The 18690-nt window shown below is 48.4% G+C and overlaps 1 protein-coding gene across 2 annotated transcripts in view; it reads right to left on the reverse strand.

Annotated features, from left to right (window-relative positions):
* CEP192 (centrosomal protein 192) overlaps positions 1–18690 on the reverse strand; it is a 2224848-nt gene that overhangs the window by 1081899 nt on the left and 1124259 nt on the right. For both annotated transcript variants that reach the window (XM_078687485.1, XM_078687486.1), the window contains exon 29: positions 6105–6281. In XM_078687485.1, coding sequence (XP_078543611.1) covers positions 6105–6281 — 177 coding nt within the window. The remainder of the gene's footprint in view (positions 1–6104; positions 6282–18690) is intronic.

An 18690-nucleotide genomic window follows, 5' to 3' on the forward strand; every position in this document is an offset into this window, starting at 1 on the left:
ACAAGCCTTTAAGAAATTGCTTGACTATCCTGGAGGACCATAATGAAGGTCCAGATCCAGACCTCCTGTACCTCGAAATGGCCGCTAAATGAACTTTAATAGATGAATGGGCCAGATTTGATTTAGCCAGTGACAACAGATAAGGCAGAAGTTGATGAGGCTTTGAAGTAAAAGGGTCTATCTTTTCCTTCCTACACCAAACACAAAACCTTTTCCATTTCAATCTGTAAGTTTTGTTTGTAGAAGGGGCTCTTGCCTGGGAGAGAACGTTTTTGATCTCACTGGAAAGGGGAAGATTCATGAACTCTCGCTGCTCAGGAGCCATGCTGTCAGGTGTAACGACTGTGGATCTGGATGCCAAACTTGTCCTTCGGACATTGTGAGAAGATCCGGAATATCCTACAGCGGCAACGGAGGAACTAGCGACATCAGATGGAGTTCTGTGTACCAGAATTGTCTCGGCCAAGCCGGGGCTACCAAGATCATTCTGCATGGCTCGATCTTCATCTTCCTGATGAGGCGCGGGATCAGGGGAATGGGAGGAAAAGCGTAAACAAATGTCCTCGACCAGGCTATCGAAAGGGCATTCCCTAACGACCCCTGGTGGTGACATCTGCTGGCGTAAAACCGGCATTTCTTGTTGGTCGGTGTGGCAAAGAGATCCACTTCCGGTCTGCCCCATTTGCTGAAGAGCTGTTCCAGAACCTGCTGGTTTAACTCCCACTCGTGGCTTACTGAAGATGACCTGCTCAGCTTGTCTGCGTCTTCGTTCAGCACTCCTGGTAAGTGCTCGGCTTTCAGTGAGATTTCGGGATGAATTGCCCATTCCCAGATCTGCTGCGCTTCCTGCGATAATAGAAGAGATCTGGTTCCTCCCTCTTTGTTCACATAATGCATGGCCGTGGTGTTGTCCGTCCTGACCAGCACTCGTGAACCTTGAAGTCGCGGAAGGAAGGCTTGCAGAGCTAGCCTGATCGCTCTTAGCTCCAAAAGGTTGATATAGAGCTTCTGCTCGCGAGGAGACCAATGGCCGCTGACATGCAGATCTTGCATCACTGCTCCCCAACCCTCCAATGATGCATCCGTCGTTACCATTTGAGGAGATGGAACGTTTGCGAAGGATAGACCTTGGGACAAGTTGTTTTAATGTGCCCACCATAATGCTGCTTCTTTCATCCTTGGAGTGATGGTCACTCTGTCCTCGAAGGATCCGTGATCTTGCTTCCATTGAAGGTCTAGCTGTTCCTGCAGAGGACGCATCCGGAGCCTGCAGTGAGGAATTAGGGGAATACAAGATGACATTACCCCCAGCAGAGATTTGTAGTGGCGTACTGAAAGACACCTTTTTCCTTGAAAGTTTCGAGCTAGTCTTTCCAGTTTCTCCCTCCTTTCCCGGGTCGGAAAAGCTTTTGAGAGCTTTGAATCCAAAACAGCCCCTACGAACCGAGCCCTTCTGGAGGGAACCTGGGAGAACTTTTCTCTGTTCAGAGTGAGCCCCAGATTCCGAAACAAATTGGTGCAAGCCCGAACAGCGTCCTGCGCCGCTCCTTTGGACGGGGCCTTCAGTAACCAGTCGTCCAGGTAGGTGAAAACTTGGTAATGGTTTCTTCGCAGAAATGCTGCCACCGGCGCCAGCACCTTTGTGAAAATTCTTGGCGCAGAGCGAAGACCAAAGGGAAGAACCCTGAATTGAAAATGGCTCTTGGCTACTGTGAATCGTAGAAACCTTCTGTGTGCTGGGTGGATCGGGACATGAAAGTACGCGTCCTCCAGATCGAGCGTGGCCATATAATCCCCCGGCTGATCATCTGTAATATGTCCTGAAGGGATACCATCCGGAAGGACAGGGAGATGAGATAGGTGTTTAGCTCCCTGAGGTCTAAAATGGGGCGCCATGTTTCCAGCGTCTTTTTTACCAGGAAAAACCTGGAATAAAATCCTTGTCCCTTTTGATTGGTGGGGACCGGCTCTATTGCTCCCTTCCGGAGCATCTGTTGAACTTCGAGCCTCAGGAGATGCAGGTTTTTTGATGGAATGGCTGCCGGGGGCCTGGGTGGTGGGACTTCCGTAAACTCCAAAGTATGTCCTCGTTTTATGATGTTGATCACCCAACGGTCCGATGTAATTTTGGACCAATTTTGAAGGTATTTGGTTACCCTGCCGCCAAGTGATGATTTCCTGGAGGAGGGAACAGTAGGCAGAGCCAAGAGGCCGCTATTGGCGTCTGGACGTATCCCGTCCTCGGAGAGCCTGTTTGCCCTTGTTGTAGGGCCTAGAGTAATTTGAAGACTGGCCTTGTCTTTGTTGGTAAGACTGGCGGTTCTGCTGATAACCAGATCCATTAGAGGAATAGCGTTGTTGCTGGTAAGATCCCCTGTAACAATTTCCTCTGCCTCTTGAACCCCTAAAAGGGAACTTGCGGTACTGGAGAGTGCCCAAGGACTTGGCGGTCTCCGTGTCCTTTTTAATCTCTTGGAGAGTGTCATCTATTAGTTAACAAATAACGCCTCTCCATCGAAGGGAAGATCCAGGACCTTGTTCTGTATTTCTGGTCGAAACCAGGTAGCCTTCAACCACCCCTGGCGACGTAGGACTGCCGCTCCAGCCAAAGTACGAAAAGCCGTTGTCGCGATGTCCATGGCGCAGTCTATTATCTCCATAGAAGTTGGCTCACCTTCCTGCAAGATTTTCTTTGCCTCCGCAGTGGATTCCGGAGGAAGCTGTTCCAGGAACGGGGCTACATCACACCAGAGCTGGCGGTCGTATCTCCCCAATATTGCCAGAGCGTTGGCAGCTCGCACTAAAAGGCTAGCCATTGACTAGAACAGTTTGCCAGCGTTATAAAGTCTCCGTCCTTCCTGATCCGGAGGAGCCGTCAATGGAGCAGAGGGATTTCGTGATTTCCTCTGTGCCGCCTGCGAAATGACAATCTGGTTTAGGGTGGCCTGTTAAGGCAGCTGGTCTGTCATCCGGTGCTTTGTACTTTTTATCCAGACGCGGTAGCACAGGGACCACCGTCGCTGGATTCTTCATCACCTTAACTCCTTCCTCCCATAAATAGTCAACAATTGGTATAGATCTTGTCGTTTTTCGGTGAGTTTCTTTAAAATCATAAAGAAAACAATCTGTAGACTGCGCAGGCATTGCCAACTTGAATCTTCCTGCTGCCCTCTCCATCAACTGGTGAAAACCCTCTATGTCTGCAGGAGGGGAGTCCACCGGGTCCGCAACTGGAGATGCCGGGTCCGGAATGACGTAGTCATTATATTCATCAGTGTAATGGTCTGTCTCTTGATCCTCATCCGAGGATTCCTCCTCATCTTGGTTATCTGCCGGCCTTGAAGGAGCTTGTGGAAGTGAAGGCTGCGGCTGAGGGGATGCTTGACCCGGTATCACCGGAATAGCCGTAGAGGCAGGTTCCGTAGGTGTCGCTGGACTTTGAACCATTCCAGCTGCCTTGGATTTGTAGTCCTGCAACATCTTATGGAGGTCCTGCAGGAATGAAGTTGGTACTGAAACCATCTCCTGCTGTGTAAATCCCTGCGAGTGGGCTCCTTGACAATACCCTTCTTCGCCTTGGTCATATGCCCCCTCTGAATCTGTGTTCTGACACTTGACCATAAGTTGGGATGGACTATTGGCATACTCAAAAAAGTCCTGGCCATCCTCATCTGACTCCCCCTGTTCAAACAGTAAAGTTGGAGGTAAAGGAGTCACTCTCCCTGGAGACGTCATCTCTGGCGTTATCCTTGTAAGTGAGACTGTCACTCTTCTCTCCGTAGCAATCACAGTCGACGGTTCCGTCGACGATGGTATTACTCTCGTCGACGAGATTGGCGTGGTTGATGTCGTCGACGATGAAACCGTTGTCGAGCCTGCCGTCGTCGTCAAAGTCGTCGTCTCGCTCGTCGACGAGACTGCCGTCGTCGAAATCGTCAACGTCATCGTCGTCAACATCGTCGACGGTGATGTCTTCCTCGTCGACGATGTCATTGTACCCGTCGGCGAAGCCTTCGTCGACGATGCCATCGGCATACCTCCCGTCTACGTTGAAGAGTGTTCCGTCGACGCTTTCTTCATCGACGATATCTTCGTCGACGACTCTCCCGTCGACGAGCCAGTCGACGGGACCAATTTCAATTCCGGGTTTATTTTCTTCGTCGGCGGGACCCCCGTCGACGACGTCTTCGTCGTAGAGGATTTAGAACTCCTCTCTGAAGATTGTGAAGAGGGTTTTTTGAAGGCTGGGTCTGTCTTCTCACCCTTAAAAGCCGTAGCTGGTCCTGCCTTCTCCTGTACACCGAGGTAACGAGATTTTTCTGGACTTAGGCTCTTAGACTCTCTGGGGGTCTTTTTAGAAGCCTTAGGGAGGTGTTCCACAGAGGAAAATGGAGAACCTCTACCCCTTTTAACTGACCTTTTTGAGGAAACAGCTGAAGAAGACTCCTCACTGTCACTGGAAACTCCATGCTACCTTTCCTTTTGCCTCTGCAGCCAAGTCAACAGCCTACCAGCCCGATCTCGGAGTGTCTTGGTAGAAAGCGTGCGGCAAATCTTGCAGTCTTCTGCCTTATGATCTGGGTACAAGCAGTAGATGCAGTCCTTGTGTTTGTCTTCAACAAACAACCTTTTCCTGCCACAGGTCGAACAGGGTTTGAAAAGGGGCTTCTTCTCCTTGTCCTCCATCCTGAAGTCAAATCTAAGAGATCCTGAAGAAATTTTGAAGAGAAAAAACTGTAGAAATCCTTTTTTAAAGAGTTGAATAGAGCAGAGCTCAATGGAGACTCCCTAGCACAACGTGCGGTAGAAAATCTGAGGCTCTGAGGTTCCTTCTGGAGGGTTCTAAGGGGTGTGGCACGTCTGATTGGCTGACGCCTAGAGTTTGGTCTCTTTTATAAAAAGAGGGTGATATGCTACAAAAGGGAATGAGGCCTAGGCCTTTTTCTCTCTCTCTTTTGTACCTACTGCTATGATATTTTTGTTACCGAGACTCCCATTCCGACGACGGGGAATGATACAAAAGCATGGGAATCTATAAAAGTTCCAATACTGGGGCAAGCTGTTTGCCGATGGTTTGAACAGAACATTGCTCAAAAGGCCAGAATGTGGCAGAAGTGCCTCCATTGAAATAAGCCTTGAAAACTATCAGGGGCCTGCATAACCTCTAACTCACTAACACTATAATACAGTTATAACAGTATAATACAGTTAAAGAATAAAAACCATCTGGAAAGGGTCTGTAAATCCAGAATGACTGTGCTTACGGTATATATTGGAAGAATCTTATTTTGGACCTTAGGAGTAGCTAAATGATCATAGGATCAAGGTTACAGGTTAGTATGCTACCACATTTTCTCATTCTGTCTGCCAAGCAGTTTTAATTATGAAAAATATCCATGATACCGGTCTACATATCTAGGCACCTAGAATGTAGTCCAAGACACCAAATTATTTGCTTATTTGAAAACATTGAGAATGATTAGAAAATGAATGTCTAGGCCCACTTTCACAGTATCAGTTTAGAATACGCTCTCTAACTCATTCACACAATTCAGTGAATGTTTAAAATGTAATTAAAAGACATCATATAAGTTACCTGTGATGAAAGCAAATGCAATGTACATCAGAGCTAAATATTGTTTTTTACTTTTCAAAGAGAAACTGATGGGGCTAATATGGTTTAAAGTGAACCAATTTCAAATGTTACCATCAACCTTCAAATTTTGTTTTTGACCGCTGTTCTTTGATGAGCCCTGTGGGTTTTTTATTGCGTCATTAGTTAATATTACACTAAGAATAAAAATCCTTGTGATGTATTTCTGTATCACTGTATCAATTCAAATGTTCTTCCCAGGCTAAAGTTAACTAACATTCACACAATCAGGTTAAGAATAGCACATTCGTGAGGGTGGAAAAAGATCATCACACAGAATAAAAATCAACAAACTATAAGAATTTGAATCCACGCTAATACTATAGTTAGGGACCCTTGGTTAATTGTGAAAACATTTAAGACAGCAAATCTTGTATATTAAATCCAATCACTGACTGAAATTAAAATCCAATGAAGATCTAAGGGAAGACATATATAGGTTAATCCTTACATGGATGATCCAAGTGTTACTCCTCCCCACATCATGAACTGCTTATTGGAAAGAATAGGAGGAACATGTGGAGAAACCGATGAAGGTTCAGTAGTTTTTGTAGAGGCATTCTCTGTCGAGCCTTCTAACATCACTTCATACTGCGGTCCGGAAGGTTTCACATATATTATGAGCACACTTCAAAACAAAAAGACATTCCTTATTAAGAAATGACAAGGTTTTCATTATTTGTAATGCATACTAGGAATTAAATAAACCTAAATAAACCAGATGAAACACAGGTACCTGAATTAACTTAATTATTTAAATGCTGCACTTTGTAAGAATTTCTTAAAATTACAAATCTGTAATTTAAATACATGAAAGAAGGAAATTTGTAATCCGAATCAATTTCAACAGCCTTCTCGAAAATGTTCCAGGTACATCATGTCACAGTGCTGGAAAACAATAAAATTAAGTCAGTGCACTACTTGAGTAGCTTATACAACGTGTTTAGCTCCAACCACAGTCGGTTAGAGTCACTGGTTGCTAATGAAGCTGGCTCACTTTGTAGGGAACCTTAAGTTAGCTGCTAGCCTGTTTCTCATAAATCAAAAGCAGTGATTGCATAGGAGTGGGCTGATGATCTGCATGTGGCCAGTGCTGAGGGTTAAAATGGTCCTAAATCCAACACAACTAAGTTCTATTTGATGTCTCAGCTTAAAATATATTTGTAAGTGGTAACATGTTTTCATTATGCATTTTGCGTGTTTATGTAGATTTTGTTTGTTAACTTGGTGTTTGTCACCCCTCTGCCGCCCCTGATGTACCTACTGCTTGTAGAACAAATTACTTACCTTTGGTAATGCCTTATCTGGGAGCGACTATCTAGCCATAGATTCCTTGCCTCATAATATTCCCCAGGCGTCAGACTGGATAAAGAGGTTTATAAAGCAGTACCTCTGTGCGAAGATAAGTGGCGTCATTTTACTCCGCGTCAAGGGGATTAAATGTTTGTAAAGGGCGACTCCCGGCTGAAGCACTTCTGTCAATGGGTTCGTCTTGACTACTACTGCGGATAGCTGAAGGTTCCAGGCCTCAGCCACTCTATGCAAAACCATAGTGAAAGAGGCCCACTTCTCTGTAGTCACGGTAGGAGGAGAGACCAAGCTAGTGTCAGGTGAGGTGTCTAACGGACTGGTCTCCACTAGGTTCTCATACTAGTTGGCCTCATTTTGATCGAGGGGATGCTGGTATCCATAAGGGTCCTTAGACCCCTCCCATTTGTCTCCTTCTCCAGGCCTGTCAAATTAAAAAAGCACTAGCTTCGATGGAGAGCATGGGCCCGGCGTACCTGTCTGGCTTCATATTCGAGTCGGTAATGACTATGGGGCTGGCACCGCCGTAGGATATCGGTAGCACTGGAGTGGGCTCCGAGGAAGGTCTTTGTCTTGCAGGCGGCTCCGTTTCAGATTCAGCAAAGAATCCATGGGGCCCCGACTGGCACTGAGGATGAAGCTGCGAGCGATGATCCAGTGGGAGCCCCTTCCAAGCCAATAGGGCCTGAAGGTGCTCGCGAGGGGCCAGGCCGCTCAAATACTAGGTGCATGGCTTCAAAATTCCTTATGCTGGACAGGGGTTGCTCTGGGAAAGTCAGGGAAGAGTGGAGTGGACCCTGATTCATGCTCTGCCGAAGCACGAGGACTGGAGTGCCAACGCTTTCACATCGCGTCAAAAGACTTTGACAGGTACGGTGAAGTCAAAGGCCTCTTCGACTTCATGTTTGTGGGACATACCCGACTTTGCTTGCAAACTTCAAGAGTGACAACGTTCGTGGGTGTGGCCTTGTCTGTGTCATCTGAAGTTGAAGAGCTTGAAGGTTTGCTCCCGCAGCGGCTTTGGGTGCATGATGCAGCAGTCCTTGCAGGTCTTCGAGTGGTAGTCCCTCTCCATGAACCAATAACACACCAAGTGTGGATCTGTCACATATCTTCTGTAACAGGTACCACATGGTTTGAAACAACAAGTTTCTTAGGGGACATTCCTTTACACAATGAAAATTAAGTAAATAGGCAATCAAAAAATGACTAAAGGTAGCTCTGAGTGGATCAGCACTATCCGGGGTGGAAAGGAGTGAACTGACGACAGCGAGTCAAGTGGCACCTATATATGTAATGGGCACTTAATTTCTGGCATTGCCTACGAGGAGGCAAACTACGCCACCAACCAGCGGGCAGGAATACTGTTCAAAAAGAACAAGTTACTTACCTTCGGTAACAATATATCTGTAAGAAACATAGGTTAGTTATGAATTCCTTACCTTAGAATTACCCCCAGGTGTCAGACTGGATCCGGAGAATTTTTTCATCAGCAGTACCCCTGCACATCGAAAGGTGGTGTCGGTCGGCTCTGTGTTCGTCGATGACGTTGTGGTCATCGGGAGGACGTTGCAGTAGCTACATAGACGCCGCCCTCGCGAGCTGACATCAGTTTGTTTACCCGACATTCCACACCAGAAGCTCAGTCTGGCAAGACACTGACCACTGGTGCACAAAATTAAGGTACTGAAAGGGATTCCCTGACCCTAGAAGTCAGTTCATAGAACGGGGAGGATGGGTGGGGTACTAAGGGAGCTAAAACTAACCAATGTTTGTGAGAAGTTGGCCTGGTATATGATGTTCACTATTCTAGTGAGCACCTTGCACCAGTCCAAACAACCCTTATGGTGATTGGTTGTAAAGTCAACCTTATAGACCAGCTATCCTAGTGGTAGCATGGACAAAAGCAGTCTTAGGCTAAACTCAAGAGGGCATGTGAAGCCAGCTGTTTTACCATATGCAAACCTTTTAATAGCAAATGAAAGGACACCACACAGGTTATATATTCAAAATATATATGTATTTATTTCTAAATGAATCCCCTTAACTCTTTATGAGCACAGAAGCACAAGCGTATAACAAGTAACTTAATATAACATACAAAAGTTGCATGAATATGGATAGGCCCTGGTGGCCCGTAAAACCATATACTAAAATGGTGGTATAAGAACCTCGTCACGAACAATGGTAAGGCCTAGGGCATCGCTGGGGCTACACTGGACTAACAGCAGTTAGGGAGCAGGAGGCCCACAGGATGCGGGTGCAGTGTCTAATTGCACACGCGTGCACCAATAGAAGTCAATGGGTACGTAAAGTTAGAAAGTTGCAGATTTGGAAGTCTTCCGACTGGACTACAACTTAACCACTTAAAACTAGGACACTAGGAGTGTAAATCTCTACAGGAGCACTGCAGTACTCGCGTTACCTCACCCACAGGAAGCGGTGCATAGGTTTCAAAGTGTGTCGGGTTTCGTCGTGGAGTTCTATGGAGCCTTGGAGAAAAGATGCTGCAAGCGGCCAGGAGAGAAGAGTCCGGTTGGATCCAAGGGTGGATCGAAGATGTAGAGTACCTGAAAGCAGAGGAGACAGAGTCTGGGTCACTAGCCAGTGACCAGGAAGGAACCAGGAAGGAACCAGGCGATGTCGGGTTGCGATCAGGTGATGTCGAGAAGCTTGACTCCGCTGCCACGTGGACCAGGAGGTGTCGACGACGACCAGGTGCTGGACATGGACTGTCCCACGAAGGTTCTCCCTGTCGGCGGTGTCGGTTCTCGATTCGGAGTCAACAGGCCTTGGCAAATGCAACCCACAAAGGAATCGAAGATGGCTTCTAGATCAGACCAGCAAGGTCTGATGGGCTGCTCCTTTTCAGGGGAGCAAGGGCCAGTCTGGAGCAACCAGACCAGCGTTGGAAAATCAAAGGTTAGTCGTCACGGAGGCCACTAGCCAACAGGTCTCAGCTTTGCTGTGGCTGTGGATCGGGCTGTTGGATGTCTGGAAGTCCGGTTCTTGTCAGGCTCTGTCGTTCGAGCTCCGGCGGGAGCAACGATAAAGCAAACCGTTGAGCGCTTGATGTGCCTGCTTGCACAGGGTGGTCACTCCTTGACCACAAGGGAGATTCTTCAGTCTGCTACATCGAGTAGGATGTCGAAGGGTCCACAGTTCCGTATCAGAGTTTCAGTCAGGTTAATCCAAAGTCTAAGGCCACAGCTCCTACCTTTATTCCAAATCAAGGGGCTGGACTACCTGCTAGGTCCCTCCTATGGGTGGGACCCAGGAAGGGGGTGGTTACACCCCTTTCCCTTTCTCCAGTTTCACGCCAGAGCTGGGGCTGGAGTGCCCCAGCACCGGTTTGAACTGGCCTATGCATGGGACACCCTGTGTGCCCCAGGCAGTGTCTAGTTTCATTCAGCCCTCCCTGCCCCAATCCACTATCTCCTGTCTGGGGTGGTGCTAGCACCTCCCTGTGACAGGAAACCTATTGTCCAGGCTTCCCCTGCCAGAGTTTCGTCCAGCAGCAGGAGGCCAGACTTGTGTCTGTGGCAGCAGCATCCATTTTGTGATGTTGAGGCTCTGGTTAACTTTAACCGGGATTAATGGAAGTAACATGTCTTCTCCCTCTAGAAGGGTGGAATGCTACCCCCGTCGCCAGAATTGGCGAGGGGGTAGTATTCCAAAGCGTATGACACCTTACACGACATGTTTTGATAAAGCCAAACCAAAGATAGCATCTGACCACAAGGTACATAATGCACTTAAGAGTATATGGTATGGCAATGTCCCAGAACAGCTATAAGGACATGGTTCCGAAAGCTGCAGACAGGCTCAGCTCATGCTAGAGCACCATCTCACATGAAACCAAGCACTCTGCCTCCAGGATTGTCAAGGCCTGCCACAGGAGTGACTTATAGGTGTATATGTGTTCAGATATAAGGTTAGACATAGGTATACTATATCTAAGCAAGGGGTGTTTACACGACCTTGCCCCAGCTGAGTGAACAGCCAGTTGTGTCAGTTTGGATGGCCTGCCAGGGGGGCAAAAGATATGCTGCAGCCCCTGGTAGGCCTTGGATGCACCTATGCCCTGAGGACCTATAGTATACTGTACAGGGGCTCACACGGTGCCCCAATCCCAATTGGTGATGTACCTAAAGTACATGGTTGTGAATTTAGAGAGAGAACAGCAGGGCTGTGGGTCTAATTAGCAGGCCCACAGCCACAATATGTCGAAAACCAGTGAAGCAAAAAGCAAAAAAATGGGAACACCATAGGATAGCAGACCCTACTCTCCTACAATGTTTCTTACAGATATATCGTTACCAAAGGTAAGTAACTAGTGCATCTGAAAGAAATAGTTACAGACCCCTTAGCTAAGAATAGATACTCCAGCAATATCAGCCCCGGAGGTGGGTCAGCGAACCAAGTTCACAAAAGAAAGCCCTGGAAAACAGAACGGTCAAAAAGCGGTCTTGGCTATCCAGGCAGTAGTGTCTAGTTAACGTGTGCAGAGATGCCCACATAGCTACCTGACAGATGTCATTGAGGGGGACTCCTCGTCCCAAAGCAGTAGGAGCTACCGTCCACCTGGTAGAATGGGCGTGCAGCCCCACTGGAGGCTCCTTCTTTGCCAAGTAACAGCAAGCCTTAATGCACAAAACGAACCACCTAGAGATGGTCCGTTCGTGCATGGCCAGACCTTTTTTGGCACTAACGTAGCCCACAAAGAGCTGGTCATCCACCCGGAATTGTTTTGTGCGATCCAAATAAAAGGAAAGCTCCCATTTTTGATCCAGACGGTGGAGCATCTCCTTCTTTTGAAGGATGTGGTGGCAGAAAGAAGGTGGCCAAAGTGATGGTTTGGCTAATGTGGAAAGAAGTAACCACATTGGGAAGAAAGGAAGGTCTGGTTCTTAGTACAACCTTGCCTGGATGAACAGCCAGAAAAGGACTTTTTGAAGAAAGAGCCTGGAGCTCGCTCACCCTGCGAGCAGAGGTGATGGCAATCAAAAAAGAAGTCTTTAAGGTAAGAAGACGAAGAGGACAGTTATGAAGTGGCTCAAAGGGAGCACACATAAGGAAAATCAAAACCAAGTTCAAGTCCCATAGAGGCATTACGAAGGAAATAGGAGGAAAAAGATTAGTAATGCCCTTGAGGAAGCGACTTACAACAGGGGACTTGAAATGAGAAGGCTGATCAGGAAGTCTAAGAAAGCGTGAAATGAAACCGAGAGGTATTTATTTATTTATTTGCGTGTTTGTATAGCGCTTGAATAAACTCCCAAAGGAGTATCTCCGCGCTGAAAGACAACAGAAGCAGAAGCCAGAACAATGATAATAATACAAGACCAAAACTCACAAATTAGCTGATATTTGAGTACCTCGTAAACTTAGCTAATTAGACCTGAACAAAAAGGTTTTCAGTTCCTTTCTGAAAGCAAAATGGTCAGAACACTGTCTTAGTTGGAGAGGAAGGCTGTTCCACAAAATAGGACCCACCACTGACAAAGCCTTGCCACCCAGTCTGGTCCTGCGGATCTTGGGTACCCTTAGCAGCAACTGCTCACTTGACCTAAGGGTCCGTGTGGGAACATATGTAACAAATTTCTTGGCCAAATAGACAGGTCCTAAATCATATAGTCCTTTATGTACAATACAGCATGTCTTGAATTTCACTCTTTGACGGATAAATAACCAATGAGGTTTTTCCAACAGAGGTTTAGAGGAAGATCTGGGGGGAGCATTGAGGACAAGCCTGGCTGCTGTGTTTTGTGCCACCTGCAGTCGGTCCAGCTCCTCTTCATTTGCAGACACCAGGAGACCATTACAGTAATCAAGTCGGCTGATCACTAGAGCCTGAACCAGAGTCCTTCTAATGGAGTCCGGAAGGAACGGGAATATCCTACGGAGGAGTCCTATCACATGGAAACAGGACCCCACCGTATTATTTCCATGTTGTTTCATAGTCAGCTCCGGCTCTAGACGTACCCCAAGGTTCTTGATTACTTGTTTTGGTTCAGGAACTGGTCCCAGATCTAATGGCCACCAATCAGGGGACCATAGTATCTTGGCCTCACCGAAAAGCATCACCTCAGTCTTACCAACGTTGCACTGAAGAAAGTTGGAAGACATCCACTGGGATACTGCTTTCATCCCCTCGGAGAAGGATTGTATAACCTCCGGGGTCAGCGATTTAAATGGAAAAAGCAGCTGGGTATCGTCAGCATAGTACACTGGACAGAAACCAAAAGCTCTTGTTACATCTGCCAGGGGTGCCACATAGGTGTTAAATAGAGTTGGGCTCAAACACGAGCCCTGTGGCACCCCCTTGGTGATCTTAACCTCATCCGACCGGAATTTACCCATGGTAACACATTGGGTACGGTCGGAGAGAAAGCTCTTTATCCAGTCCAGCGCCTTGCCACCCAGTCCATTCACAGTCAGTTGTTCGATCAAGATCTTATGGGAAATGGTATCGAACGCTGCCGATAAATCCAGTAGCACCAGGACAACGGAAATACCCCTGCCCTGGTAGCCCTTAACAGTGCCCAGAGCAGAGCCCTGCTGGACCAAAGAAAGAAGGAACAAGAGAACCTCAGAAAGAGGGGCAGAAAAGTTATCCAGAGCCTTTGCTGCACACCATTCCACAAATTTGTTCCATCTCAGGCGTATACCATCTTAGTGGAGGGACGCCTGACTGCCAAGATAACATCACAGACTTCGGGAGGCAAGTCAAACGACATCAACTGCCGCCGCTCAATCTCCATGCAAGGAGGTGGAGGCTGGACAGGTTCGGGTGTACGACCGTCCCCTGCTGCTGCAACTGAAGATCCTCCTGAAGAGGCATTCTGATCGGCGGATCGATGGTCATGTGTAGCAGCTCGAGATAGCAGACTCTTCATGCCAATTCGGCAGCCACGAGAATGACTAAGGCCCGGTTGCACATGATCTTCTTCAGCACTCTGGGCAGAAGAGGTATAGGCAGAAAGGCGTATAGAAGACCGCAACTCCACTCGCGATGAAAAGTGTCGGCTAGCGAGTGATGCCTTGGAAATTCCAATGTGCAGAATTGCTGACATTGTGCGTTCTCTTCAGTTGCGAATAGATCTAACCAAGGCTCTCCCCACTGCTGCAAGAGACCATTCGCCACCTCTGAGTGAAGACGCCATCATGATCCATCATGCACCTGCGTGCGTCTGAGTTGGTCTGTCCTGGCATTCCAGGAACCTGCCAGGTGTTGAACCACCAGGGATATGGCCTGATGTTCCAGCCATGTCCAGAGACGGAGAGCCTCTTGACATAGGGTCCACGACCCCACCCCGCCCTGTTTGTTGCAGTACCACATAGCGGTGGTGTTATCCGTGTACATCTACACTACTCTCCCCAGGCAGGGTAAGGAATGCTTTTAGTGCAAGACGGATCGCCTGCAGCTCCAGAAGGTTGATGTAGAGCTCGGACTCGGACAAAGACCAGAGGCCTCTGATCTCCACCTCGCCCATGTGACGCCCCGTCCCATAAGTGATGCATCGGTCACCACTGTTGTGCAGTTTGGTTGGGGAAGGGAGAGGGACCTATCCTTGACCCAATCCTGATTCGTTAGCCACCACTGCAATTGGTGTGCAGTGCCCTGAGATCTGGACGCAATCGGACAGGTTCCCCCTGATGTTGAGTCCACTGGAACTTCAGGTCCCACTGTAGCGGCCGCATATACCATCTGGCACTGGTCACAAGCAGGATGCAGGAGGCCATCAGGCCTAGTAGCCTGAGGGTCATCCAGACCGATATGCGGGATAGAGGCTGAAAGATCGGAATCATAGCCCGAATATCTCGGACTCGCTGTTCGGGGAGGGGGGGGGGGGGGGGGGACTGAATGGAGGGGTAGTCTCGAAGGGGAGGGAGTAGCCCCTTCAGACTATTTTCAAAACCCACCTATCCGATGTGATGGTGCGCCAGTGGGGGAAGTGACGAAGCGTGGGCGTAAAATCAGTTTTGTTCACGGAATTTGCGGATTTTTGGCAAATTCGCGGTCCGCGAATTGCGCGATTTGCCCCCAAATTCGCAAGCTACCGATTTTTTTGCTTGGTCGTGCTTGAAAAATACAATATCGCGCAACCGTGATTCTAAGTCCGCCAAGTTGTTTTTCTCCCGTTTGCGTGTGCTGCGCCATTTTGGATCTTGCTGCGTGATCGCACTAGAGTTTTTCGAACGCAATTACGTCATCGCGGCCCGCCATCTTGTACAGCGAGAGTTTGACAACGCGAGTACATCATAAGGGCCCGCGATTACGCATTGCGGGAGTAAACAATGCCGAACACGTAGATGCGGCGTGCAGGTGACTTCCGGCGGGAGATTTGAACAGCTCGCTTTCCCGAAATTGCAATTCTGCACAAGAAATCCACCGGAGGCAGCATAAACCTTCTGAAAATGATGATTTTGATCAGAATAACTCCTCATATTGACATTCGGCTGCACTTTTTGGTGCAAGTAGTCTATTTTTGGGGGAGGGGGGAGGAAGGAAGTGCCCCAGAGTCTCCAACTTCCTGTTCCTGTCCACCAGGCTCCTCCCAGTGCTTTGCCCATGTCCTGGTCACATTTGGATCTGGAGCTGGAAGGATTAATTTTTGTGGCTGCTGCTGGATATCTGTATTTGAGGACTTTTTGGACTTTGGAGTTTGGATCACTTTTGGACTTGAGATTTTACAAGTAAGCTGGTGTTGTTTGTTTGGGGCATTGCAGTTGCTGCAACTACAGTTTTAAAACTTTTTTCGCAACTTTAAAAAACATATATATTGTGGGTAGCCACAGTATCCAGTAGTCCCAGGGTTAGTCATGGGTGCATGATACAACTGTTTTTTTTAACTTAATTCTCATTTGTCATGGAATTTTAGCTTACTGTTATATGTTGATTTTTTTTTATTTTGGGGTGCCTGTAAAGCCTCACTAGCCAGTAGGCCCAGGGGTAGTGAGTGGTGCATGGACCAAGTCTTTCTGTGAGCTGTCTTGAATTTAAACATCATTGATGGCATGGATGGCATTGGATTGTGGTGATTATTGTGTGTTTTTCGACTTCGTGGGGTGTTGTTGGGGCCTGGCCATGTGGGTGGTGGCCATTTTCAGGCCAGGTCCAGGCAGGGCCTGGCCATGTGGCTGGGGGACAAGGGGCCATTTTGAAGCCAGGCAGTGTGCTTTGGGCCATAGGCCTGCATCCAGCCTGCCCTGCTTTCACCCATTATGCCCAGGGGTAGTGAGTGGTGCATGGACCAATGCTTTGTGTGGGGCCTCTTGAATTTAAACATCATTGAGGGCATGGATGGCATTGGATTGTGGTGATCTTTGTGTGTTTTTCGACTTTTTGGGGTGTTGTTGGGGCCTGGCCATGTGGGTTGGGGCCACTTTGAGGCCTGGTCCAGGCAGGGCCTGGCCATGTGGCCGGGGGACAAGGGGCCATTTTGAAGCCAGGCAGTGTGCTTTGAGCCATAGGCCTGCACCCAGCCTGCCCTGCTGTCACCCATTATGCCCAGGGGTAGTGAGTGGTGCATGGACCAATGCTTTGTGTGGGGCCTCTTGAATGTAAACATCATTGAGGGCATGGATGGCATTGGATTGTGTTGATTTTTGTGCGTTTTTCGACTATTTGGGGTGTTGTTGGGGCCTAGCCATATGGGTGGGGGCCAATTTGAGGCCTGGTCCAGGCAGGGCCTGGCCATGTGGCTGAGGGGAAAAGGGGCCATTTTGAAGCCAGGCAGTATGCTTTGAGCCATAGGCCTGCACCCAGCCTGCCCTGCTTTCACCCATTATGCCCAGGGGTAGTGAGTGGTGCATGGGCTAATGCTTTGTGTGGAGCCTCTTGAATTTAAACATCATTGAGGGCATGGATGGCATTGGATAGTGTTGATTTTCGTGTGTTTTTCGACTTTTTGGGGGTGTTGTTGGGGCCTGGCCATGTGGGTGGGGGCCAATTTGAGGCCTGGTCCAGGCAGGGCCTGGCCATGTGGCTGGGGTCAAGGGCCCATTTTGAAGCCAGGCAGGGTGCTCAGGCCTGCACTCAGTTTGCTTTGCTTTCTTCCATTAGGCCCAGGGGTAGTGAGTGGTGCATGGACCAAGTCTTTCTGCGGGGTGTCTTGAATTTAAACATCATTGATGGCATTGGATTGTGGTGATTTTTGTGTGTTTTTCGACTTTTTGGGGTGTTTAACTGATGTTCCTCTGGCTTCCATTGCTTTTAGGTGCACAAGAGAACCACCAGTGCCAGGAAGAAGTCCTGCAGCGGTGTGTGCAGCACATCACGTGACGTCACGTGTGGCCACAGACAAGACAACTCTGCAACTCGTGGAACTGCGGCCTGCTGTTCTGACATCTGAAGATGGGCCCAAAGAAAGGTGGCCGTAGCGCCTCAGCGACAAAAGTTGCCAGTGCCACTGCCAGTAAGAAGGAGCAGAAGAAGCAAGTGGCACCACCTACCAAGGAGACTGGTGTGGTCACCGACACCTTTTTTGGGGGAAAAAAACTACGCCTGCAGCAGCGGTGTCCGCCGGGGACCAAGCTGGAAGCAGCACCTCCACTTCATTGGGCTCAGTGCCACCACGCCAAGTTAGGTCCAATACCATGAGTGCTGCTGAGGCAGGCACTTTAGTTTCTCAATCACCATCGACCAGTGATGTTGGCTCATCACAATAAAGTACCATCCAATCAACGCCGGGTGTAACTCAGCTGACGATTGTTCAACCACAGCCGCAACGACAACCACAGGTGCAACTAGTACAAGCGCAAGTACATGGGCAAGGAGAGGCGCAACTAGAGGTTCATTGAGCGGCACAACTGCCTACAACGCTTGTACCTCCAGAAGTAGGGGCACATCAGGAAATTGATATTCAAGCAGAGGTATCATCCGAGGAAGCCACTCCTCCTGATGATGATCCATTGTATTCCAGATCCCCAGCAAGAAAAAGGTCAAGGAGGGCTACTACTACAAGTTCTTCTTCAAGCCCCCTTCATTCTGATGACCTTGATCCTGATTGGAATCCACAAATGCAGTCTGAGAGTGAGGCACGCCATGAGCCGACAAAGGTAGCTAAGCCTAAAAGGAAGGTTCCCGCAAGGCTTCAACTTATGGGTGATGACGACGAAGAACAAGAAGTGGTGTCTTCTGCTGCTGATGAACAGTCGGACGACGACCCAGTCATCACAGTCGTCACTCCAGCCCCAGCGGGCATGCAGCAAGACATTTTCACCCTATCCCAAATGGCTGCTGAGCGGGATGTGGGCGGCGTGGTACTGGTACCACCACCAACGCAGTTAACTACAACACCAACACGACCTACAGCTTCCATATTTTTTAGTCAGAAGGGCCGGCAGGGACCTCCATCCAGATCGACCTCCATTACCTCAAGTAGTGGTGCTGTAAGTGAACAACAGAAACAAATTCAGCCACGCCCATCCTCCACTTCATCTGGCATTGAAAGTCAAAGTAGCACCTCCACCACCAGCAGACATCTCCAGTCCCCAGTTTGGAACTTCTTTACTGTTAGCGAAAAGGCGGAAAACATGGTCGTTTGTTCGATTTGTAAAGTATTAGTTAGTCGGGCTAAACTTGGTACCAACTATGGTACCGGAGGCCAGAGAGGTCATCTAAAAAAAAAACCACACTATCAAGTGGGATGCGCACCTAAGGAACATCCGGGAAACCCAAAGTAGAACTGATCCAAATGTATCCATTCAAATTGCATCTGATG

This window comes from Lissotriton helveticus, chromosome 4_1 (genome assembly GCF_964261635.1).
Source record: "Lissotriton helveticus chromosome 4_1, aLisHel1.1, whole genome shotgun sequence".
Taxonomy (NCBI): Eukaryota; Metazoa; Chordata; class Amphibia; order Caudata; family Salamandridae; genus Lissotriton; species Lissotriton helveticus.